At 41.7% G+C, this 24,277-nt stretch overlaps 1 protein-coding gene across 6 annotated transcripts in view; it reads right to left on the bottom strand.

Moving 5' to 3' along the window:
• MAP7D2 (MAP7 domain containing 2) overlaps positions 1-23,345 on the bottom strand; it is an 88,818-nt gene extending 65,473 nt beyond the window's left edge. For all 6 annotated transcript variants that reach the window (XM_063342860.1, XM_063342838.1, XM_063342826.1 and 3 more), the window contains exon 1: positions 22,960-23,345. In XM_063342860.1, the coding sequence (XP_063198930.1) occupies positions 22,960-23,002 (43 nt within the window). In that variant the 5' untranslated portion in view covers positions 23,003-23,345. The remainder of the gene's footprint in view (positions 1-22,959) is intronic.
• Between the last annotated feature and the right edge of the window lie 932 nt (positions 23,346-24,277).

Here is a 24,277-nt window from a genome sequence, read left to right on the forward strand (position 1 = left end):
TACCACAAGGAGGGTGCAAAATGCTATTGTCCAGGATGTGCCAAAGCAGGGAAGGGATCCCCCTTTCACCTTGTCTTTCCTGAACGGGCATTCACAAAACAAGCAAAAAATGTAATCCAGGATGTCAGCATTTTAGACTATGTTTTCCAATCTCACCTATATGACAGAAGAATTAGATGCTAACTTCCATACATCACAGAGATGTTTGATGCAAAAACAAGATGTCCATCTAATAGACACGCAAGAATGAGATTTTACTAAGAAATTACTTCAAACACAGCTCAAAATTTAAAGAGAGCAAACAGATTTGCAGCACAGCATGCTCTTGATTTGAACTTGAGCCCAATAGAGTCAAGCATGGAAATTACATGCATGGATTACTTTCATATAATAGAATCATAGAATCATTTAGGTTGGAAAGACCTTTAAGATCATCAGGTCCCACCATAAACCTAACACTTCCAACTCCACCGCTAAACCATGTCCCTAATTGCCACGTCTACACATCTTTTAAATACCTCCAGCAATGGTGACTCACCACTTCCCTGGGCAGCCTGCTCCAATGTTTGATAACCCTTTCAGCAAAGAAAACTTTCCTAATACCCAATCTAAACCTCCCTTGGCACAACTTGAGGCCATTTCCTCTTGTCCTATCGCCTGTTACTTGGGTGAAGAGACAGACCCCCACCTCGCTACACCCTCATTTCAGGTAGTTGTGGAGAGCGATAAGGTCTCCCCTCAACCTCCTTTTCTCCAGGCTAAACAACCCCAGCTCCCTCAGCCGCTCCACACAGGACTTGTGCTCTAGACCCTTCACCAGCTTCGTTGCTTTTCTTTGGAGGCTCTTCAGAATCTCAGTGTCTTTCTTGTAGTGAGGGGTCCAAAACCAATCACAGTATTCAAGGTGTGGCCTCTCCTTTGTAGAGACCAGTTCTGGACAACTAGGACATACTACAATGGCACAGAGAGGAGATAAAGGTGTGGATATTTTCAAGAAGATGACAGACAAGTGACTGCATTCCTGAAGATAACTTATAAGCTTAGAGACAGAGGTAGAAAGAGCATATTAGGCCACGTATCCAAATTACATGCAGGAAATGGTGGGTGGGGGGGGCAGAAATCAGGAATGAAAAATGAAAATATTTGGTGGTGTTTAGTCTTTAATATGCTAACACCACTTACCTTGGAACTCGATAAGAACTGGCCCATCCACAGTAAAAACCATGATATTTGAATCCCATCAGAGACACCATTTGCCTTATTTTATTTATAAAGCCAACACAATAAGAATAAATAGCCTCCTAAAGCAAAAACAGATGCCAAGAACTCTGACTTGCCTTTGGGAGCAGAGTTTTGTTGTGATCATACCACTACACAACTACATACAACAAGGATAACTGATAATTCCATGCTTCTCTGCTCGAGAGCATCAGAAAACGGATGTTCTAGAAACAGCATTACTGTAGATGTTTTGAGATAGACTATTAAAAAGAACAACATCATCATCTTCAAGATCAAACAATTTCCTAGCTTCTGGAAAAAAGTCAGTCATTTACATTCTTATCTTTATTAAGCCACTCTAAGATTTTAAAGGACAACTTAAGAAGTCCCTTTGAACATAAACCAATAAGAAATAAATGATTTTTCGTATGGAGGATTACATTTATGCCTGATTAAAATGGAAAATACTGAATAAGGAAAAAAAGAAAACAGCCTCTATATACTTACATTTTTATTCTCAGAATTACTCCTAGTTTTATCAGAGAATTTAAAATCTCTGCAAGTCTACACTATGGTTACATATTTATGAAATGGAATGTACTAAGAGAAAATGTACTAAGAGAAAAGCACAAGAATACACAGTAGACCTGTAGATTTTACAAGAGACAGTAGGCTTGACAAAGTTTTCCTTGCTGCATATATTTTGCAGAAAGTTACGTTTCAAACAGATTTGGGACTTCACAGTGCAAATAACGGCTAAAGGCATTTATAAACAGTTAATCTTTTCACATATGCCAAATTCTGGATCGAGTTGAAGGTTTTTTAAAATTATTTGAAATTATCATCAATAATTCTAACACAACCAATAGAATAATTTCCTAAATATTGCACGTAATTTATTTTTAGAGAGAAACGCTATCACGAACCCTTAAATACTGACTTTAAAAGAGGTTTTGCTCACTTGTACGTATTGCACAGATAACCAGCCTCTGAACAATCATTAATACCACTCAGGACAAAAGACTGTTCACATCTACAGGCAACAGCAGTAACTCTGTGAAGACACCGGGATGAAGCACGTGTAAAGGGTCCTGGTGGAGCCCACTCTGACAAGCAGCTTAGGGACCTTCGATGGGGAAGGGCTGTCACCCCCATGTTCTATACACCATACAGGTCCATCCTCCACAAACTGGCCCTCCTCCAAGACTGCCTTTTCCAATGTTACTAGATAATTCAAAACATCTCATTGTTTATATTTGCCTCCCACAGACATTACTTCCCACATACATTTGTACCGATGGATGCTGAATTTTATCTGCCATTTACTGCTCAGTCACTCAGTACTAATTTTTCTAATAAACTTTAGTAAGTGACTACTCTTTACATGATTATTCTTAACACCCTATCAACAGAAACCCCCATCTTGGTATTCACACATTTTTCCACATCATTTATGAATTCAACAGACAGTAAAGAGCTTTCAAGATGTTCAGGATCTTTGATGAAGGTTCCTACAAATACCTCTTACAAAATCCAAGCACACTCCTTCTGGATCATCCATCCCACAATATTTGTTGACCTCTTGTGAGTCCAACTGGTTTACAAGATCCATTTCCTTACAAAAAGCACATAGGCTCTTCACAGTATATCGTATTTTTTCTATTCAGCTTTATGCCTGAAAACTTTGATTTGTCGCTCTTCCATTTCTCTAGATCTTTTAAGCCTTTGTATTGAGGCTAATTTCCTCTGGCATCAAATATAATTTAAGCAATAGATTAAACTATATGCCATTGTAAGAAAGACTTGGATAAGAAACACGCCCTTTAAATGCCATGCAGAATACTGATGCAAACAATCAAGCTTCAATGATACAGCCTTATGTTTCTTGACTGTTGCTTTCACACGTGGACTGTTTCGCAACCTGCCACAAAGTCTGGCAGGGCCTGTGTGATGGGGTGGGAATGGGGTGTTCGCTGTTCTTTTTATGGCTTTACCAGTTTGCTCCTCAAAAATATTTGTCTTGTAATGTTACTATTTCATTTTTAACTTGCCAGAGATTATGCACTCTTCCATGGTCTCATTTGTATATATTTCCCCTTTGTCCTTTTATTTCCAATATCCTCCTCTATTCTGCTGTTTAGCCACGTTCCAAAGGTTCAAAGACAGTGCTATTTTGATAATTTGTTTTCTCCCCACAAAGAAAAGGGGGGGGGAAGGCATGTTTTTTTCTACTGTAGAAAAAACCCACACAAAGTCTCTAATATTGGGCTCAGGATTGCACTGTTCATCAGAGGCATGAAATAAAACGTAGTGGCTGCCCCACAGTGATTGTAGTTATAAGGCATTAAAGATGACATAAGGCAGCCCTGGCAAGAAAACTGGTCAAAGATTAAATACCACCTATATTGTCAAATGCTGCAGAAAAAGAAAAAAGAAAAAAAAGTGGTTTCATTTATCCAAGCAGAGTTTTGGAGTGTCAGCAAGGGAAACCCTACAGCTCCTAATGAAAGTAGGATGCAGAAGAAGGAACGCAATGAGATCTAAACTACTGTCTGCACTACTGTGCTTATACAAAGGCTTCCCGAAGCTGTAATCTCTGTCTTACAAGAGGAGAGAATGGTTACTCCAGACAGAAAACAGGGTCTGTATAGCTGGAGAATGCTTACAGGCAGAGAGCTTCCTGAGCAGCACCAAAGGGGTCTGGTTTAAAAAAAAAAAAAAAAAAAAAAAAAAAAAGTACCTGAAAGCCTTCACCCATTGCTCCTTCCAGCCTGGGACTCTACCCAGTGTGCCCCTTCCATTTGCTGCTTTTTCAAAAGGACAAATCCGCTCTCTAGTTATTCCAGTTACATCTTCATCTCCAAAGCAGGGGGCTCTACAGGCCGTTAAGTATTTGACCCTCTAGTCATAACTGGAAAATAAGCTTACATTCACCAGTAAACACATAATAAGCAATGGAAACATGCACCAAATATCCAAATCTAATAAGTAGAATTAATACAACAGGTTAAGTTTTAGTCTTCATAAACAGACTTATATCATCTACTAACCAAGCAACATATTCTTCTTTTCTCCAAACTCTTCTCATGACTACCTGCAATTTAGCAATAAAAATACCTTACGTGGATCAACAAGTTGTATAATCAAAACAAAAGCCTGAAGCTTTTCGATTTTTAGAATTTTTTTTTTTTTTTCTTCAAACCTGTGCCCAAATGCTTTACTGAATGACAGGCTTTGTGAGAATCCTTTTACCTTACACGGACCTTTCTAAACCAGGGACGGGCAATTCTCATGATAATGTCCATTCCACGGTTCCAATTACTATATTGCCAAAAGCTAACACACCACAAACACTATTTGCTTAAGTAGCACGTGTTGCAACCACAATGGTCAAAGGTTATAGTGACGTACAGTATACATGGAGCAGCAATGGTGTTTATGATTAAAACAAGCTTCTATTTCAAAGCTGGAAAAGTGACTGTGTGCTGTAAATTTTTTCAGCACACGTCAATTAAGAGTGTTTATCAAATTTGCCTGCCTTCTTAAGTAAAGAAGTGATTTTAATGAAGCCATAAGGGGGTTGAATGAAGCGATTGCCAGCAATCAACTCAGTGGTGCCAAACCAACCCGCTTCTGCCTGCATGCTGCCCATGGCACAAGTCACACAGATCATGAGCGGTTCTCCTTGCCCAGATGGGGCATCTCAAGTCACACACTGGGGAAAGCCATCAGCGCAGCACAGCAGACAACAGCTCCATGCAAACTGCTGCCAGTGGACACAGCTCATTGGCTTCAACTTTGCGAGTTAGTGAAAGGCTTCTGAGAAAGGCCATGACTGAGCAAAGGCTCCATAATTGCTAGCTAGTAGCAACACACTCCTGCGGACGAGAACGTCAGAACAGACTGGCACTTAACCTTTGCAACACGCATGATAAACCCGACTTGTAAACAGCACCTGGCTTCCTGCCCAGGGGCACACCAGCAGCAGGTTCCACCCAGTGTACAGGAGGGGTGACGAACCCTTCTGCGCCTCTCCAGCATGCCTGAAAGCCTGAGCAGGGAGGATTAAAGTGGAGCCGATGGCGGCTCACATATTGTTTTCTCAGATACCAGGCAGTCCATTCGGACAGCTACAGCATCTCCAATGGACCAGGGAGGGCGAGACTTACAGTAACTTCAGTTGTCCAAGTACACAGACACCCACCTGTGAGCTAGCAGGTCTCAGCTTCCCCTCTCTCACCTTCTAGAGAGTGGGTGTACTTCTAGGACCCGTCACCTCCTCCTGAGGAAGGAATTTAGCAGCAACTATTCCACTCTACTTAAAGGGAGCCCAAGACAACCAGCGCAGACAGATGTCAGACGAATTCCTGCAGAGCACCTAATTGTGCGCAGTAATGCAATTTGTGTGCTACCCTGACAGGGAGGCATTAGGCCGCATACAGGGATGGAAATGGGAGGATTTTCTACAGGTATTTTCAAAATACCACCTGTCCTCATTTGCCTACTTACTAACAGCTGAAAAATGACACTGCAGATTAATAGCAATGCACGCAGATTTTATTTAAACATTTGGGGGAAAAAAAGTTATCTCAAAACTCTACATTTTTGTTGATGACAAAGGAATTACATTGGGCAGCAGAACATAGAAGGGACATTTAATGATGAATTTCCAGCTAAGGATCAAAGCCTTCTAGAAGAACGCACTAAAACCAGGGTTTCTAACATATTACACTATCTAAAGATCCTATTTCTCAGTTCCATTAAATATGACTATATCCTGCATCATCAGCCTTTGGGTTCCTGAACGAAGACAGATCTCCTTCACTGTCACAGGAACAGGCCTCCAGGGAACGAAAGGAGAGAATAGCAAGGCTTTGAGAAGAACGGAAGAAACACCAGCTAAAGCATTTTAGCAAAGGAGCCAAAATATTAGGCATTTAATTTTATAATTACCTCCCAGGACTGCTAGAGAGATGAAGTATAGCCTCAAAACCTACTTCATCAAAACCAAAACATTTAAGATGCAGAATGCCTAAAATAGATGAAAAGAACCTAGTTTTTGATGTAACACAAAATCTCGACCTGTGACAAACCTGTGTTAAGTGCTCATTAGCGGGTACTGTTTCCAAGAAAAGAGCTATTTTCAACAAATTAACACAGTAATAGTACCAGCTTTCCAATATATACTTTCAGGTTCAGCACTTGCTCAAACTGAATGCTCAGAGCAGCATGAAATAGACGGCACTCGCGCTCTGTTAACCTCAGAGATAAGAAATAAACCAGAGGAGAGCTCAGAGTTTTCACAGTTTAATGAAAGCACAGCAAGAGCGATGCTTGAAAAAGGTCACTAGGAAAAAACAGCAGTGCAGTAATGCTAACATAAAATGCTCGACCTTTATTTAATCTTAATCCCATTATCCTTTTTCCCCCATCACAACAATAAATCCCACTGAACCAAAGGGATGCATGCTATTTTCTTCCTGTGACTCGGTGTAAAAGAATTCTATGAAAAGTCTAAGTAAATACAGAACACTTACGAAGAATTCTTTTACATATATATATATACACACACACACATACACACATATACATGCATGCACAGAACCTGCAAAAACTGAATCTGTTACCAGAGGATGAAAAACAACTAACAGTAAGAATAAAGAAATAACCTTACTGAACTGCGTTTTTCTTTCTGTTTACATGCAGGATGAAAGATTTTTAAGTCAACTTAAGTCAACACATCTAATAGATGTTCAGTATACAACCTCATACGTTGATTTTTCCCAGGATCATCTAACTGGAGGAGGATGCTCCTTTTAAAGAGTTCTTACATAAAAGCAGAGATCTGACTAAAGATAAAAATCAGTACGCAAACCCCTTATGTTTCCACATTTATAAATAAATACGTAACAGGACCATGAGGAAAATCAACGAGTTGCTCTCTAATATAATGATGTTTCTTCCCAGAATAAGCATATGTATGGGCTCTGTTTATTCTTTAATTAATGTATGTCATTCTTTATTAAGCATGGTTTTGCTCAATTTTAGCCAAGTGTCTGAAATGCAAAAACCCCTTCTGTAGAAGAAATATTATCAGTGATGCCTTTTGATGAGTAACTTATTAGGAACAGCAGAAACAGCTGGACAAAAAAAAGCAATTTCATCAGAGGAAGAGAATTCCCACAATCTGCACCACTCATCACAGTTAAGTATGTCCATGCCCAGGTGCTTCTAGGATGATTTTCTTTATGTAGACACCTGCATACTGTTTTCGCCTTAAACTAAACAGTAGGAGGCAAGACATATTAAAAACAAAAGAACTTGCAAAAACTGTAGTTGAGTGTGGATTTTACACCAGGTCTTTCATCACTCACTGATGTTAAAAACAGGGAACAAGAATCCCTTCTTCTCACCATCTTCTCTGTGGCCTTCATTTTACACTTGACGTAAGAAAATTAAGAGGTATTGCTCGAAAATAGCTTCCTCAATATTTTCCCCATGCAAGCTATAGCTATTCATAAAAAAAATTAAATCCTTGTGACCACAGAGGAGACAAACTTCTGAGGCAAGAAAAAATTGTATTAATCTCTCCAAATGAACAAGTTATACCTGTCTTCCTCAACACATTGTATCAGCCTTTTAAAAGCATTATAAAAACATTAACATGAACAGGAAAAGTTGTTTTTGCAACAGTTGATGAAAGGAGAGAGGACAGATGCAGAAATGGCACAGTGGTAAGACTAAAATTTGAGAAATTCAGGTTATGGTTCCATGCTTCAGCCATGGTATCACAGTATCTTAAAAAATTGATTACACACACATATATATTCTTAATCCTGTTGCAAGAAGCATGCTAGATAACACACTACAAAATGCTACCAGATTCACTGCTTCTTTATTCCTCCATAATTTTTTGAGAGCTTTGACACTAAAATGATGAGCTACACTCTCGCTTTTAAGTCAATGTCTCTAAAAACAAAACACCACACCCACCTGCATTTCCAGTATCTTCTATCCCTTCTGCCCCCCTTTTTTTGTTTTTGAAATTCAAGCTATTCAAAAAGCTCTATATCCTTCTAGGGGATGAAGTCATGGTCACTGATTAGCAAATATATCTTCTTGCAAAACTCAAACCTCACTAAGTAAGCTAAATGGAAAGGGAAACATCAGAGCAAATGTCACAAGTTAGTGACTTCAATTAATAATCATTCTTTTACAGTAGACTACTCAAGCTAGGAGAAAAGCCTTCTCATGATGCATTGATTATTTTTTAAGGAAGACAATAGCAATTGTTCATTACTGGTAACATGCATAACTACAGTCATGTCTTGGTAGCATTAGCTACACAAAAGAACATGCTATGTGTAAACAAGCGTTCTCATTTATCTAATTCCCCCACAAAACGTCAGTGTCAGCTTCCTACTATTTTGCCCGATACCGTTCTTCAGAGAACAGGCAGTCGCACAGAAAAAAATCACTGAACAATTTGCCAGACCTTGCCCATGTATATCTGAAGCAGAGATTTAGTGTGTCTTTTTTCAGAAGATCCTAAAAGCCCCTACAGAAAAAAGAAAAGTGAATGGATTTCTTCCTTACTACTAACATCAAAGCTGTCAATGCTGTGCATGCTACCTCAAGAGTGGTTTGCATTGGTCATCATTTAAGACTCCCAATACGGTACTGTTAGCACAGGCATAAAAAGAACACTAATATTTTGCATTAAATATTTGAAATAGGGAAAAGTTTTTTGAAACAGAAAGCTTTCCACAACTGCAACAAGTTGAAGTTAACCCCATGCTGCCTCACAGCTGTGTATACCGTCTCCCCAACATAAGGCCCATCTGCAACACACGTAGATTGCTCAGTATCCCAGCTTGGAACTGTAGACACCTCACCTCCCTGAACGGAGGTGCCCAAGATGTGCCTTTGTTGTTGTTAAAGTTTCCTCCCTTATCACCTTCCCTAAGCAATCAGGACCCCGAGGGAGGCAACCACCTTCAGTTTTACATTCCTTCTAGAGCTTCTCCAAAAAAAAGTTAATGTAGTTTCATACCCACCTCTTCCTAAAATAAAGTGGACTGTGCACTATCCCTGCCAATGTATACCTCTCTGTAGTCTACACCCCCTGCCTCCACACACATGCATGAGGACAGTTTAAAATGCTTTTGCAAACCTCCCCTCTCCACACACATTTGTCTGCTACTGTCACTCTGTCAGTCAAATCAAACTATGACATACCTTGCAGCCAGCTATATTGTAAAAGACGAGACATGAAAGTAGTAAAGGGAGATATCCACCTTTCTCAATAGCTTACTGTATCCCCTTGGATTAACTTTCCATCTCCTACACGTATCTGTGCTCAACACAAAAAACTTCACTCCTGTCTGCAATTTGCTGTTCTGCCAACCATGCTACAAGGAAAGTGTTAAGAGAGCTGCTACTTCTCTATACTTAGCAGGCAGTCTGTAGGAGATGAAAGGATATGCTATTTTCAAAGGCAAAAAAACTTTTAAGAATATTTCACACAACCTTAATTACCCCCCCCCTTTATTTAACACTGTCCTGAACTTTTTGTCAAAAGGAATAAAACAAGGCTAAATATCAAGAACAGTGTTAGAATGATTTTGAAAGCTCTTAAATCTGAAACTAAGCAATTGTAGATGGCCTCATGTATTCCCTTCCATTCAAATGTGCAGAAAAAGTGTGCCCTGGGGCATGTAAGGCTCTGACAGTGTGTTCCAGTTATGTCTCCCGATAAGAAGCACAGCTCAGCTAAGTAAGAGAAAAGGTATTTTTTTCAGGTAACTACTGCATATCCGTATCTTAGTAACTTAGACCCTGAAACACTGAATTGACAGCATGTACGTGCTAGGAATAGATCTGATATTTGGTGGTGCTGTAGGTGGCAGCAGGATCTCTTCTACTATCTCCTAACCCTAAAATCCTCCATAAAAATGTTACAGAAAAACAGCAAAGGAAAAACTGCTACTGCTTTAGTGATACAATACATTTGACACCTAAATACCTTTCTACTAAAGAAACGGTAGAAGCCTATACCACCAGAGTCCGTGCAAAAAGAGCCACAGCAACATGCTTGCCTGCTGCAGTTTAGCTCCAGATGTGCCCGCAGTCTGGTGCCATAAATCCCGCCACATTCAGAATGAAAAATCTAACACTTGCTAACAGCGCTACAGTTGACATTTTTACTTCTTCCAGAAAGCCAGCAAGCTTGCATCTGATATTCTTCCTTGACAAAGGAAGCTCTCAAAGCAAGGACAGTGGAGACTGTATCACATTTTCCATGGAAGCTAACCAGTAGTGTCATTTATCTCTTCATTCACTACACAATGCAAACAGGTAAAAACTTTAGGTAACAAATCAACTGCTGTATATAAAACAAGAGCCTTGCCTACTTAAGCGTACTTTGTGGATTTAGCAATTGATAAGTATTTAGCAATTTCTGCAAGACAGTGCATTCAAAAATACGCTATCTGCAGCATTTACAAGAAGAAATCTGAAAACTGCATACAATGATGCTACATATCAGTGATTCTCTCTTGGTTTGATTACTTTTAAAAATCACAGAAGAATGCATCCTGGACCAAAACATACAAAAAAGATATGTCAAAAATATGTTGGGTTTTTTTAATTTCTTTTTTTACACCAGTTTTACTTTCCTTTGCTAATCTGGAATTCCACCATTATAACTTTAGTTAATAAACCTACTAATCAGGGTTACTACATTAGGGGAAAGTGAACAAGAACTGCAGTAGTTTTGGCCATATGCACAAAAAAACAAACCCCATCAATGGTTAATACTAGTACAGCAGCAGTTGCTTATTCCACGCTTCGTTCTATATCCCAAGAGATTCGTCTTACCTTCATCTGGGCAATACTTCTTGAAATGTAACAGCAACATTCACCCCGCAAATCCAGGAACTATACAGGAATACTTTTCAAAGTAAATTAGACATCTCAACTCTTATTCCTTCCCTCTTGAATAGCGCTTATCTAGAACCTGCACCGAGCTGAATAAAAATACCCTGAGCGGTGGCTGCCATACTGCAGCACTTATAACAAAGTAAAAGATCTCAGGTTCTGTGTCCCAATAAAAAAAGCTTGGCGACAACATCTCATGCCTCTGTAAGAACAGGAACTTGCTGCTGCCAAGACAGCCTTGAAGTCCCTGCATCCACTTCCCCTGTTCTTTTCTCCTCTCCACTTCCACATGTCATGAACCAGGATGCAGTTACTCCTTCCCCAGATCGATGGGCAAGAAAACTTGCTTGTTTGGACTGTAACTGGTTGGTCTAATAAAAAGAGGTTATGTGTCCACAAAGCTTGCCCCATTGGAAAAATACATTCATCAGATCTAGCATTCTTAGCAGAAGGCAACTGACTATGGAGCTCCTTGCCAGGACTGATTAGACATAGGCTAACTATGGTCAGATCAAAGTTCAGGACACACCTGTACAAGAAAAGGCTTTGTTTGATAGTGGCAACAGCAAGTAGTTCTGCTGAATGCAGAACGCTATATCACCACACACCCAGGCTGAAAGTTGGCACACATACAGGAATCCTGCACTCTTCCAGAATTTTGTTTCACACGCAGATACAAATCAAAAGATAAGAGCCAGGGCCTGAAAAACCTGCCTACCCACAGTAAGTGAAAAGAGGAGAGGGATGAGTAGGTTGAATTGGCTTAAGTAACAGAAGCCAGTAAATATTTTGGAAGGGAACAGGAGGAGTCAGAGTCGCAGCAAAAGTCGCATCCCCTCCTACGCATGTAAGAGGAAAGCTTGGAAAAAGGAAGAGCAGCTCTAGGTATGCACAAGAAAGATGGCCTTCCTCTACACCTGAACTGACAGCAGCAAGAGGAGTAGCTGGCAATGGGGTAGCAGGCAAAGGGACTAAGAAAATTACAGGTAATAGCATCACAAACAGCCAACTATACCCACCTTCTCTACCTCACCGAGAAGGACTGATGCTACCAACAAAAAATTATCAGTAGAAAATTCAGCATCCAAACTTCTTACATGAGAACACAAATGGACTTTAAATGAAGTTCTCCCAAACAAGCGAGCAAACATTTTGGTATTGTTTCTGTCCACAGACAAGAGAACCATCTAACTGTAAGAAACAAACATTTTGTCTTTGCTTTGAGTACTTTTTTACTGAGGCACTGAACATTTCTGAACCAAAAGGAGAAAGTCAGCTACCACTAGAAGTTGAAGAGATTCTTGTGCTTGACAAGACATTTGAAGACTTACTATAATGTGCTTGGGTAAATCCAGAACCAGGAGACAAATCCTGCACCACCTTGTCAAAGCAGTGCTAGCTGATGCATGCTGAAGGAGGTATTCCCTCTACAAACCTGACATCATCACCCATTACAAGTTTGTGTAATCTAGCTCAAATTCAATTCCAAAAGACCCCAAACTGTATACTCAATCGTTGTCACTCAGGTTCTGCCTACAAATAAGTATGTATATTTATTTATTTATTTCACTGTTCCCTAAAAAGAGTACTTAATATCCACCAGACAATGCTGAAATCACCTTTTTATGGAGTGACGCTTAAGAAGGATAAATTGTATTTATTCTGGCAAGGAATGAAGTAATGGACTAGATTATATAGCTGGAAACAAAAAAGGGGGGGATTAATGCATTCAAATCTAGTTGGAGTTAAAGCTAAATTTTAGCTGCTGAACAATTATTCCATATTCCTTTAATACTTCTGTTTCTTGTGACTTTTCAGCTACCCAATTTTATAAAGGGCTGTACAATATTATCAGCCTGAAATGCTCCTTCTCAGAATCAGGTCCAGCAGTTCTCAGTCATTGGGACTGAAGGTCAGAACACAAAAATTATATCTTCCAAGCACTACCTTATACCATAGGAGTTTTGACCAGAATTTCTCAAGATAGAATCATAGAATAGTTTTGGTTGGAAGGGACCTTAAAGATCATCTTATTCCAACCCCCCTGCCATGTGTGCATCATCAGGAGATAGCTGGATTCATTTCAGTGCAAAATAGCCATTAGAAAATCATCTTCAGGACTTCTGCCCCTCTACTTCTCTGAGTCTATAACTTAAGGAAGTATATCATACTGCAACACGTGTTAAGCAATAGCTGCTGTGAAGACTAGGAAAACATTCCTCAGTCTATTTGGTTTTTTTGTTACCTTTGATTTTCAAAGAGCTCTTTGATATGATGATTCTCCATTTCTGAACAGTAATGCCTGAAGCAGAGGTTAAATAGCATGGAATGCATTTTCTTTTCCTTTCCACCTTTTTCCTCTTCCCAGTCTCCTTGCCTCCCCTCCAGCTGCCAAAAGAAACATTTAAGACCTACTTTAGCCCTCTGGGCTCCCACTGCAGGAGGCAGGTGGGCGGGTGAGAGGTCGATTCCTGCCAGAGCCCATCTGATGGGCCCAGCCTCCTCCTTAGCCTCATGCTTTTCTGTCCCTCAGCTCCCAAGGCTGGATGGAGTGGGGTGAGCTCTGCTGGAGCACAAGAATGAATTACTGCATTGAGTGCAATTATGAAGCTGGAGCGAGGAACAGGCCTGAGCATGGGAATATATATGTATATGATGGAAGATGTATCCAAGTCTACTGGATACATCTCTAGCTCCTGGAACTGTAATTTGTGGGACACTAGGACACATGCTGTGTGCTTGCTGTGATCTTACACCCTACCCTCAATGTCTTCTTCTAGCCACCAGGGATGAGAGAGCAGTGAAGGAAATACTGTTGCTTTGACTAAAGCAGCCACCCTTATGACCTCGTTGGCAGGGGCGAGTAGACGAGAATGGAGAAGGAAGAAAACGCCATTAGAGAAAAAAATAAAAAGCCTTCTTATAAAAATTCAAGAGTTAACCTAGTAGGATGTCAGTTTATCAATAGCACAGATGCACCATTATCAGCAAGTAGGCAACAGAAGATCTATGTATTGCAGGGTTTTACATCAAAAGAGAATTCAGTGGACTTCCAGCAACATTACTGTGCTATTTTAAACACCTTTTGAATTGCTACATGGCCTGTATGCCTGTCACTATGCTTTAGGGAGCAAGCATCACAAGGAACCTTGGTTGCATGAAGACTTCCTTTACGGTCTTCAGTTTTTCTTCAGCGTTACAGACCAGCCATGACAAAAATTGGATTTGAAAGTGGATGCGCTTGTACTGTGTAACATGACTTTCAGTTCCATTCACACATCGTTTGGGCAACTTCATCACAGATTAAATATATTAAGATTCAAAGACAGCCTACCTATTCTTTTTAAGACAGACTTTGGCAGTACGAGACTTAAAGGCAGACTGGATACAGGTAATGACTATGACATAAGAACAAAGATTACAAAACCTCAGAGGGAAAACATACTGCGAGGGGGAAATATGCAAAACAGCCCCTAGATCATAAGAAGCATTATGAAAAACAAACTCTTCCCATTATGTGTAAATGCCTCAAATAACCTGTGCAGTTATTTCTGTTGCAGATTTTCTTTCAGTTCTGTAGCTTGATAATGCCACAAAAATTCAACCTTTCTGCAGAATATTTTCTCTAAACAATCTCTCCCCCATGCATCACTCAAAGTTTTTCATTCAGTGCCATAACCCAGCCTCAAAGAGCCATGAGACACATCCTGGACCACAACCCTGCAATCCAGCATTCTTGTCCAGAACCTCATCAAAACTCCATTTATGCCAAAGGAAGGTCACCCATTTATTTAATTGTACGATTAAACCACTTCCTATGACTGTTGAAAATTGCCATGTTTACTTATAACCACAGCACTTAGCACAGCTAAAACCAGGAAACAGAATGGAAATACTTACATCTATTAATAGACCATTAAGTGAATGGGGAAAAGATGCCCTGTGGCTGAAGTACAGTACTAAAAGTCAAGAAACTAAGGATAAAAGTAAAGCGCTCCTCCCTCTTCCCTTTAGGACAGGGAAAGGAGAACCAGTCCATCCATCATTTATTTTGGAAGCCATAATTGGCTTACTTTTTATCAGCATTTTAAGAGCCCCAACAGCATGTTTCCAGTCCTCTTCTTGAGGTCTCCTTCCCCTGACACAGATTGGGTCTGTATACACACACGTGAATGCCACATTCAACACAAATGAAGGAACGAAAAAGACTGATGAGAGCACATTAGTCACCAGTGATGGGAGAAGGAAAGCGCTTCCCAAAGCAGACACAATGCCAAGGGCAAAAGTTTCTCTTCAGCTGGTGACAAGCACGCTGTATCAGGCTGTCCCATCACGAGCATCTCCTCCCCTCACCTCACCGCAGCAAGTCTGTCTGTCCAGCTGAACCAGATCCCCCTCCTGAGGGAAGGGAAATTAGAAACCCTTACCTAAAATATGTAAAATCACAGTAACAATGTGTGGATAAACACTGCAGTATTGTCTTATTTTCCCTTCTGGGACAAAAGGGCGGGCTTTTCTTCTGCCATTTTCCACACAGCCACCTTAGCAGCACGAGAAGATATTTTTGTTTCATATGACTGGAGGTTGTGTTTTTTTCAAAGTGAGGTTTATTTTACTTACAGCGTAATTACGTATTTGAAGTTTATTCTAACTAAATAATCAAGGCTAGTTTATTCAGACTGGTGTATTCTTCAAACTACCACTGATTTACTGCTTAGGTAAAAAAGCAGTGGTGCTCTTCCTGACCAGGCAGGGAAAGACCCCTTCAGCACTCCTGCTGGAGTTAACAAACCCAGGCATGTCGCACTGCCTTAGGAAAAATTGTATCTTTCTTTTTTGATGAAAGCCACATTAAGAATTTCAGTATTCCACCACACCTGCAAACAAAATTAATTGCAAACTAGAAATATTTGCATGAATGTTTTGCTGAAATAAAGAAGAGCTCTTCTAGCTTCTGCCTGGCATAAGACAAGTAATTTGATAATTCATATGCATTGAACCAAGCAAGGCATGCTTCCAGATCCAACTGAAACAAAACCACAATATGTCCTCCGGTATCTGGCATTAAAACAGACAAACCAATCAGATATACTAGTGTTATTACTATTTTCTTGAAGATTTTTTGAGATGCTTTTACAGTGGCATCCACAAACTGATACATGGTATGGAGTATTTTTATCCAACACATCCTTTTCCATCCTATCAAAACCTCAGGTAGAAGTGATAAGTTCTAGAGCCTCATTTTATTTATTAAAATCAAAAGGAAAAAAGAATATCTAAGAACAATTATTCAACAAACAAAGGAAAGTAGATTTATGAAACCTCACACGCTCTCTTCCAAATGGTTGATTAATGTTGGATCCACGATGGCGTTAAGGTTACAGGGCATAAAATCAGTTCCTCTTATTGTGCAAGTAGATGCACTAACATGCATGTGTGGCCAACAGGCAGCTGGCTCTGGCATGAAGGACTAACTCAGAAGGCACCCCAGACTAAAATATCCATTATATCAAACCAAGTTAATACATATTAAGTGGACTGGACCTCTTGGAAGGCAAATGCAAGCACACAAGAATGACTCTAAAAAACAACAGATGTAATTATTAATGAAAGGCTTGACTTGAAAAGCTTGAGCAATTTAGTGTACTTCTGTACTCAAAGTACAGAAAGTTTCCAGATTTTTTGCACACCAGAAAAAGGATCTGAATGCCCAAGACTGCACCATACATTATTCACTCTTGCAATCAAAAAAAGAAAGTTCAAAATAAGCTAAATATTATGTGATGAAACAATCTCCTCCGTTAAATCACTACAAGAAATTCAGCTCAACACTATGTTTTTCAAATTATCCCAATCAATAAAAGCACATATGCATAACACTAGAACACAAAAAAATGCAGTTTCTATGTTGTAAAGGAATTAATTTAACAAAAGTGAAACATTAATAAGAGAAGTTTGCTACTGGCACCTTTATTTACGCCAAGGAAAATAACATGAAATCACAGTAAAAGAACAAACTTTGGCATGCTGAGAAACAAACAGTTTAAAGCAAAGTGACTTCTAAGCAAACAGCTACCACAACGCAACTGTGCAAACCCTGCACATCATCAGGAATACTTCTAGTCATCACTGCTTTGGGCATTCTCACTGAAAAGCGGCTAAAAAGCATAGAGGAGCCTACCTGCTACTTGACTGAAGTTTATGCAAAGATCACAGAAATCTCGGCAAAGTAGACATTTGTTTGCAGCACCTTAATACCACAAGAATGATCAGCTTCCTCTTGATCAAAGGAAAACAGATACAGACACATGAAAGCAGTAGCAAAAACCTCCAGTGTGAAAGAGAAACTGACGTCCCAGAATTTAGGGCAAAACATTTCCACACAGTTTGATCTGACATTCAGTAAACAACAATGATATATGCAAATAATACAGTAAATGAAAACAAGGACATACATCACAAGACTTCATATCGCAGAGGAGACGGATATTAAATAGTTATGGAAAATGGATTATCCGCAGTAGCTACACTTTAAGAGTTACAGGAATAATAAAATGAAGAAGAAAACTAAGATGTGATCAACAGGCATGTTAATATATTAATTCATTACATGTGCAGAAGGCCTGAAATCTACATGCGTTATGTACATACACAGAACACAAAAGACAATTCAAAAGCAGAAGTAATTCTATATGAAACATTCTGATTCCTATTTAACTATAACAAGAAGCACTTTACTAAGATCCTTACAACATTCAGACCTGCAGGGAGTGCTGGGTGCTAGGGTTTTTATGATCTTGACAGTTTCACGATACGAATGAAGAGAAGAAAAGAAAAAAAGTGTTATTTGAGTGACAGACACCAAGTCTGACAGATTTGTTACAGTATTTTAAACAACATAACAATGATCTTGAGTTTAATTTTTTTTCACATTTTAATGGTTAGCCAGATTTCCACTGTCCCACTTACCTCTTCTCTTTACACCCCCACATATCATCATCATTCATCATTGTGGAGATAAAACACAGTGAAAGGTATTTCTAAACAGCCTATCTGAAGTCAGTCCAGGGTAATACTATGCTGTAAAATACCTCTGTGATTAGCCAAGATTTCAAGTCACTTTTTTTTGTCAATTTGATAGGCAGACCACTAAATTACTTAAGTAGCAGTAATTCACTGGATGGGCTGCTTGAACACAAGTATATTGGGAAAACTAATAATACCATGTTCTTAAATGCACTAATTCCAACCATAGAAAATACATAGGTAATATATCAAGTTGTGATGGAGATACCAAACACAAGTCAATTACAGCACAGTAACTCAGAAATTATCTAAATGTCATAAACCATGCACATTTAAAAAAAAAATCTGTTGCAGTACTGAAAGAACTTTGCTTTTGATTACTTAAATTACCTTGGCTGAGTTACAGCATTACTACTCCTTCCATTATTTAGGCGTATTATCCAGATTTTCCCTCTCAGCCAGTAGGAGAGATTCACAGCAAACTTAACTTTGGGTGTGTAACACAAGTGTATTTAACATACTTACTGACCCAAATCATTGTGCCACAGTACACTGAGAGCTGAGTATAACCTGTCACACACGCGCACATCATCTGAAAGGTAACCAAATCCAGCAGGACCTATAGGATACACAGACCTCACAAAACCTGAAGTTACCATGCTTAGAACAGCTGTGAGAGCCAATTAAGAGAGGAAGATGCAAACAGGGAGGACACAACTTGAGCTGGTTGTTACTCAATGCAGTTAGCATTCCCATAATTTGCATTAGTTTCCTGATCAGCTGTATTTCCCCCCCAACTCGTACAGTCCAGATATTTATAAAAATTCTATAGAAACAGTACTTTAAAAAACAAAACAACACATCAGTGGATATGAAACTTAAACTGAGAATAACTGCTTCTAGGTTCTGCTCAACAGCTTGAGCCAATTGTAAATGAAGGGCTGATAATTCTAATGCCCTGTCAGAGAGCTGGTGCAAAAACCAGATTTCATGAGGAGTGGTCAAGATAAGTGTAACAGAGAAAAGACAAACAAGCTACTCAACAATACTGGCACTGGGACCTTCTGGCAGACGTGACACACACAAGAAGGAAATAAGATTATTTTTTTTTTAATCACCTGAACAGTCCAGAATTAAACAGAATTAAAAGCCTTGCTCTTACTTTTCTGTAGCCTTAAAATACATTTCTAAGTGAATGACAGATATGAATAAGAATTTAAAAGCATTTCCCCTGCCGGTTTTGCTCCACGCACATTAAAAGACCAATAACTAAGAAAGTTATAATTGTATTTTATTTATTCATGAGACAAAAAAAGCCTTACTACATAAATCTCCGTATAATATCAACATGCAGGATATATAGTTTCATTTACATTAAATATGTACACGCTCCTTCAATTAGCATGCCTAGAAATAATTACCTAATATTAAAAAAAGCATCCCTGAAGCCTTTCCACTGCTATGGATATGCTGGCCACCAAAGGAGAGATACGTGACACTATACAACAATGTCTTACAACCACTAAAGTTTTCAGAAGCTTAATTTTCCTAACATGTACAATTCAAATTATATACCTTCCTTTTATTTCTGCAGTCTTGGAATTCAAAGGTAAGATATTTTCTTTCACTACAATTTAATGCAACTGAGTTGGGAAGGGATCTGACTTTTTTTTTTTATTTTTTTGAAAGAACAGAGGCAAAGTCTATCAGTGTTACAATATTTTAAATAATAAAACAATAACCTTGAGATATGTAGGAGATTAAACTGCTCTAACTAAACCAAATACTTGCAAATGGTAACATCACATGAAAAGCAGCACAAGAATTAACCTTGGGGATAAACAACCTTGAATGTCCATATATGAGAGAAAATAATATACTACCAAAAAAAGGGAGTATAAAGTACACTTTCTTTAAATCATTTTGGCTGATAAGAAATCAGTTGGAAAAGAACTTCTATCCAGAAGAAAAACCCACACAGTATAGTTAAAGAAATACACACACAAATTCCTGTCACACAAACTGTTTCTATGATGTACAGTCTGAGTTGGCACAACACGTAATTTTTTTCTTAAATCCTTTTAGTGCTGACCAACTTTTTTATACCGAAGTATTCAGTATTTCAATCTCTCAGAACATGCGTTAAGCAAATTCCACTGAGCAAGAGATTCAATACTGAGCAGCTTGTCCTTCAAATGCTATTTAGTCATTACCATTACTACAGATGGCAGCAGCAATAATGCCTACATTTTGGTCACCTAGTGCTCTCCCTGACAAAAAGATTCCTACAATGCCTTCTCAGGCTGTAGCATCTCTATTGTTTGCTGCATGCCTTTGATTTTTGGCGAAGGGAAACACCTGAGCTCTGCAAATATTATTTGCTTGTGCCACAGAATTTTGCTTCTTTTTGCAAATTATACACCACTGAACATCAGTCTCTTCCCTAGTAGTAAAGAGAGGCAAATATCTCCCCTTACTGCAGGCTTGTTTGCTACAGCTTGATCTGGGCAGACAGTCTGAAGTGATGGACATGCTCAATCTGTCGCCTCACTTTCATTGCCACCTTAGCAATACCCTCAGCACTGGAGGACCCTAGAGATAAAAACTCAGATGCTGCCAGAGAACTACAAAGTTTGGGAAAGGGGGCGGTAGCAGCAGCCACCACCCGTCGCTGGGGCGGCACCCTTTCTACGGGCAACACAGTGGCAAGGAGCATTTTACTTTGGGACACAGAGGTAAAGATTCTTCCCATCCCAACGAACAAGATGAGGACTCCAGGACCGAGAGGTATATACAAACACATGAATTAAGAGAGTATCAGTTCCACATCCCTGACTTGCATTAGTAGCTGTTGTAAGCGCTACAAAATTGGTAACTTGGGTCCCAGAAAAAAAAAAAAAAAGAGTCTCATTCTCTGCTGCAACAGATCCAAATCCCAACAATACTGCTGTCTGTAAAACACATTACAAACATATAGACAGTCTTTTACACCACATTGCATATTATCTTCTATCAGCCAAATCAAATAACAGAACTGGCTGAGACCACTCTATACTGCTGCATTTGAGCATTAGTGTTCAAATGTCGATGCTTGACCACAAGTGAATACATCTGTCTGTGCCGGCCCGTGCTCTACAACACATAACCCATTTGATACCATCTTTAATTACTAGGTGCTACCTTCTCTATGGATTCCCAGTCTCATACAGGGTGAACTCCTGGTCTACACGTACTAAGTGAATCTTTTTTGCAACATTTGCCTCTGAAGTTAGAAAGTACAGAGCAGGAAAACACAAGAAGAAAAGTAGTCTGGGAAGAGAATGAGTGGGCAGACTTCTTTACGCTTTAGAGAGGGAGGGGAAAAAAAAAAAAGTCACAAATAAAAATTCTGAGCAAACTGTTTTTCTCCCTTCTATTCCATGTGAAAAGTGAAAAAATGGAGACTGAAGAGCTAGAAGTGCTTGACTGCTCAACTGCAACTGCCTACCATGGGAGCTGAAACTGCTGAGCACTGGAGGAGGGTGAGGAATGGCAAACACAGGCTTTCCCGGCTCCCTCCTTGGCTCTCCACACAGCCTTACCTCAGAGAGGTCAAAGACTTGGATTCATCTTCCCGCCCCATAAATTTGGGATAATACCACTTGCTTATCTCCCACAGCAATTGTAAAGCTGCTTTTAGCAACTACAGTGGCTTAGGACAAGAGGGAAATTATGCCCTCTTACGCCCCAGGTTCAGATGGTTTGCCATCCACAAAGCCAAGGCCCTGTATCAGATAATTAAGGTAAAAGTATAATAAGCAGCTGCCTAACTCCTTAATCACCACGCATCTCACACGCCGAGCCGGGGAGAGGTCATGTGAAGGAAGCGCAGCCAGACCCACCCCGACACCTACACATGAGGCCAAGAGCGAAGGTCCCGACCACCAGCCTTGGCCCCAACATCTCCTGGTACTGGCAGACTTCATCCCACGCCACACGCAACTCCAAACACCGCCGCAGCCTCCACCACACCTCACACCCACCCTCGGAAATTAAGTTACCTTCACCCAGCAACGAGGAGGCACCTTAACCGGAGCCGTGCCTATAGAAGGGCTCGGAGTGGGGCGTTCAGGCTCGATACCAGCTCAACCAGTTTGCTGCCCGGGTTGGCCAACCCACACGGGCAGGCCCGGGCACCGCTGGAAATGAGGTTTATAAATCGCTCCCTCCCTCCCCGCTCTCGGCTTCGGGGCACAACCCAGCTGCCGCCCTCCCCGGCGGCACCGCCGGCGGTCGGGGAAATCGTGGCGGCCACAGGCGGCTGCCGGGCGAGCCCGACTCGCCGCACAAAAGCCACCTCATGGCAAACACCTCCCGCACCACAAAGGCGGCACCGGCCGGCGGGGTAGGGTCTCGCCGAGCTCCCCGGGCGAGACCCGCTCTGCCTCCCCCCCGGCAGCCGCCAACCGCCGGCTCCCCCCGGCTCCCGCTCCCGCCGAGGATAACCTGCCTCATCCCTCGCCGGGGCCGCCCCCTCTCCGAGCCCCAGCGGCGGCCCCTGGCCCGGTTCGAGATGGCGGACGGACCCTCCCGCCGTCCCCTCCACCCGGCTCAGCGCCGCGCCGGCCGGCACCTGCCGGGCAGCTAGGGAGCGACCCTCGCCCGCCGCCCCCTGGGGCTCCAGCAGCCCCGGCCCGAGGCGGGAAGAGGACGGGACGGCGCCGGGGGCAGCCGAAGGAGGGGGGCGAGCCGCCGTCCTCGGGCACCTTGCGGGGCCGCAGACTCATTCCTTACCTGTGGCCCGCGGGTAGCTGCGCGCAGCCCCCGGCTCCGCCATCTTCCTCGGCCGGTGGCCGCCGCCGCCTCCTGCTGCTGCCGCCGCCGGGTCTCCGCTCCGCGGCGCCCAGCGGCCGCCGCACAGGCGCACTGCCCGCCCCGCGGTGTCAGGTGCCCCGGGGAGGAGCGGGAGCGGGGCCGGGCACGGCGGCCGACGACAGCCTGGTGCCGCTCGGCGGCGGCTCCTCGCCAGGTGCTGCCGACGCCCCGCCCCGCGGCGATGAGGGCGGAGGGGCGAAGCTCCGCCGGTAGAGCCTCGCCCCACCGCATCCCCGCCGCCTGAGCCCCGGGAAAGCCGCACCTCGGCCGGCGAGACGGGGAGGGCCGGGCCTGGGCTGAGGGCGGCGGGGGCCCGCTGACAGGGGAGGCCTGGCCCGGCGTCCCGGCACCTTGCGCCGGGGGTCTGCCTTCCCTCAGGCGAGACAGCCCTGGTGCCCGGGCACGGTTTAATCGGTCTGTCTCGGGAAGCCAAACGACGCGCCCTCCCGGCTTTCTGCGAGGTCCTGCTATTTTTTCCTAGATTTCCCAGGTTTTGTGCCTGGAGAAAGACACAAGCGCGTCCTCCTTGTCCGGCTGGTGGATCCCACCCGAGGCAATTCCCACATCCACAGGCCTGCGGATGGGCACTCAAGCTGGGCCGGCCCTGCGGTGGCAGGGGAGAAACAGGGAAACATAATGTCTTCTTTTCTCCTCAACATTTATGTGCTAACGGTCAAAAAACACCCCAAGAAGTTGAACACACAGCTTGCGGATTTGTTTGGCTCCCACCTTCCCAGTCTTCGCAGTTTCTTGACCATGCAGGGACACTCCACAGCCCCAGAATGTCATTGGAACTGGTGCGAGACGCCAAAAAACCTTATTCATCTTTGGTGCCAGTTTACCAAAATTGAACATGAAGACATGCTTAATCCTCCCACTTTCCATTCTTAGTCCTTTTGTTCTGTTCTTTTTGCCTGGCAATTATATTCCCATTATAATCTTTAGCTGAAAATACAGACCATAGTCAATATGGGGGTGGAGGAGGAAAATATTTTCCAGTCATTTTTTTTGGAAAACATTTGCTTTGGTATTCCTGATGTGGCTCCCAGTAAATTGTTATTTCTTGTTAAGTGCAAATTACTGTGTCGGGGCACTGGTCAACGATTTGTCTTCCATTATACAGCCAAGTGGTGTCCTCGTGTTTGGGTTCACACACTTCAATAAAAGTTTAACTAGACAGATTTAGTTTTTGTTTGTGTGTATAGTAACAATTATTCCTGATGCTGCCTTGTCACAG

This window comes from Chroicocephalus ridibundus, chromosome 1, assembly GCF_963924245.1.
Source record: "Chroicocephalus ridibundus chromosome 1, bChrRid1.1, whole genome shotgun sequence".
NCBI classification, from domain to species: domain Eukaryota; kingdom Metazoa; phylum Chordata; class Aves; order Charadriiformes; family Laridae; genus Chroicocephalus; species Chroicocephalus ridibundus.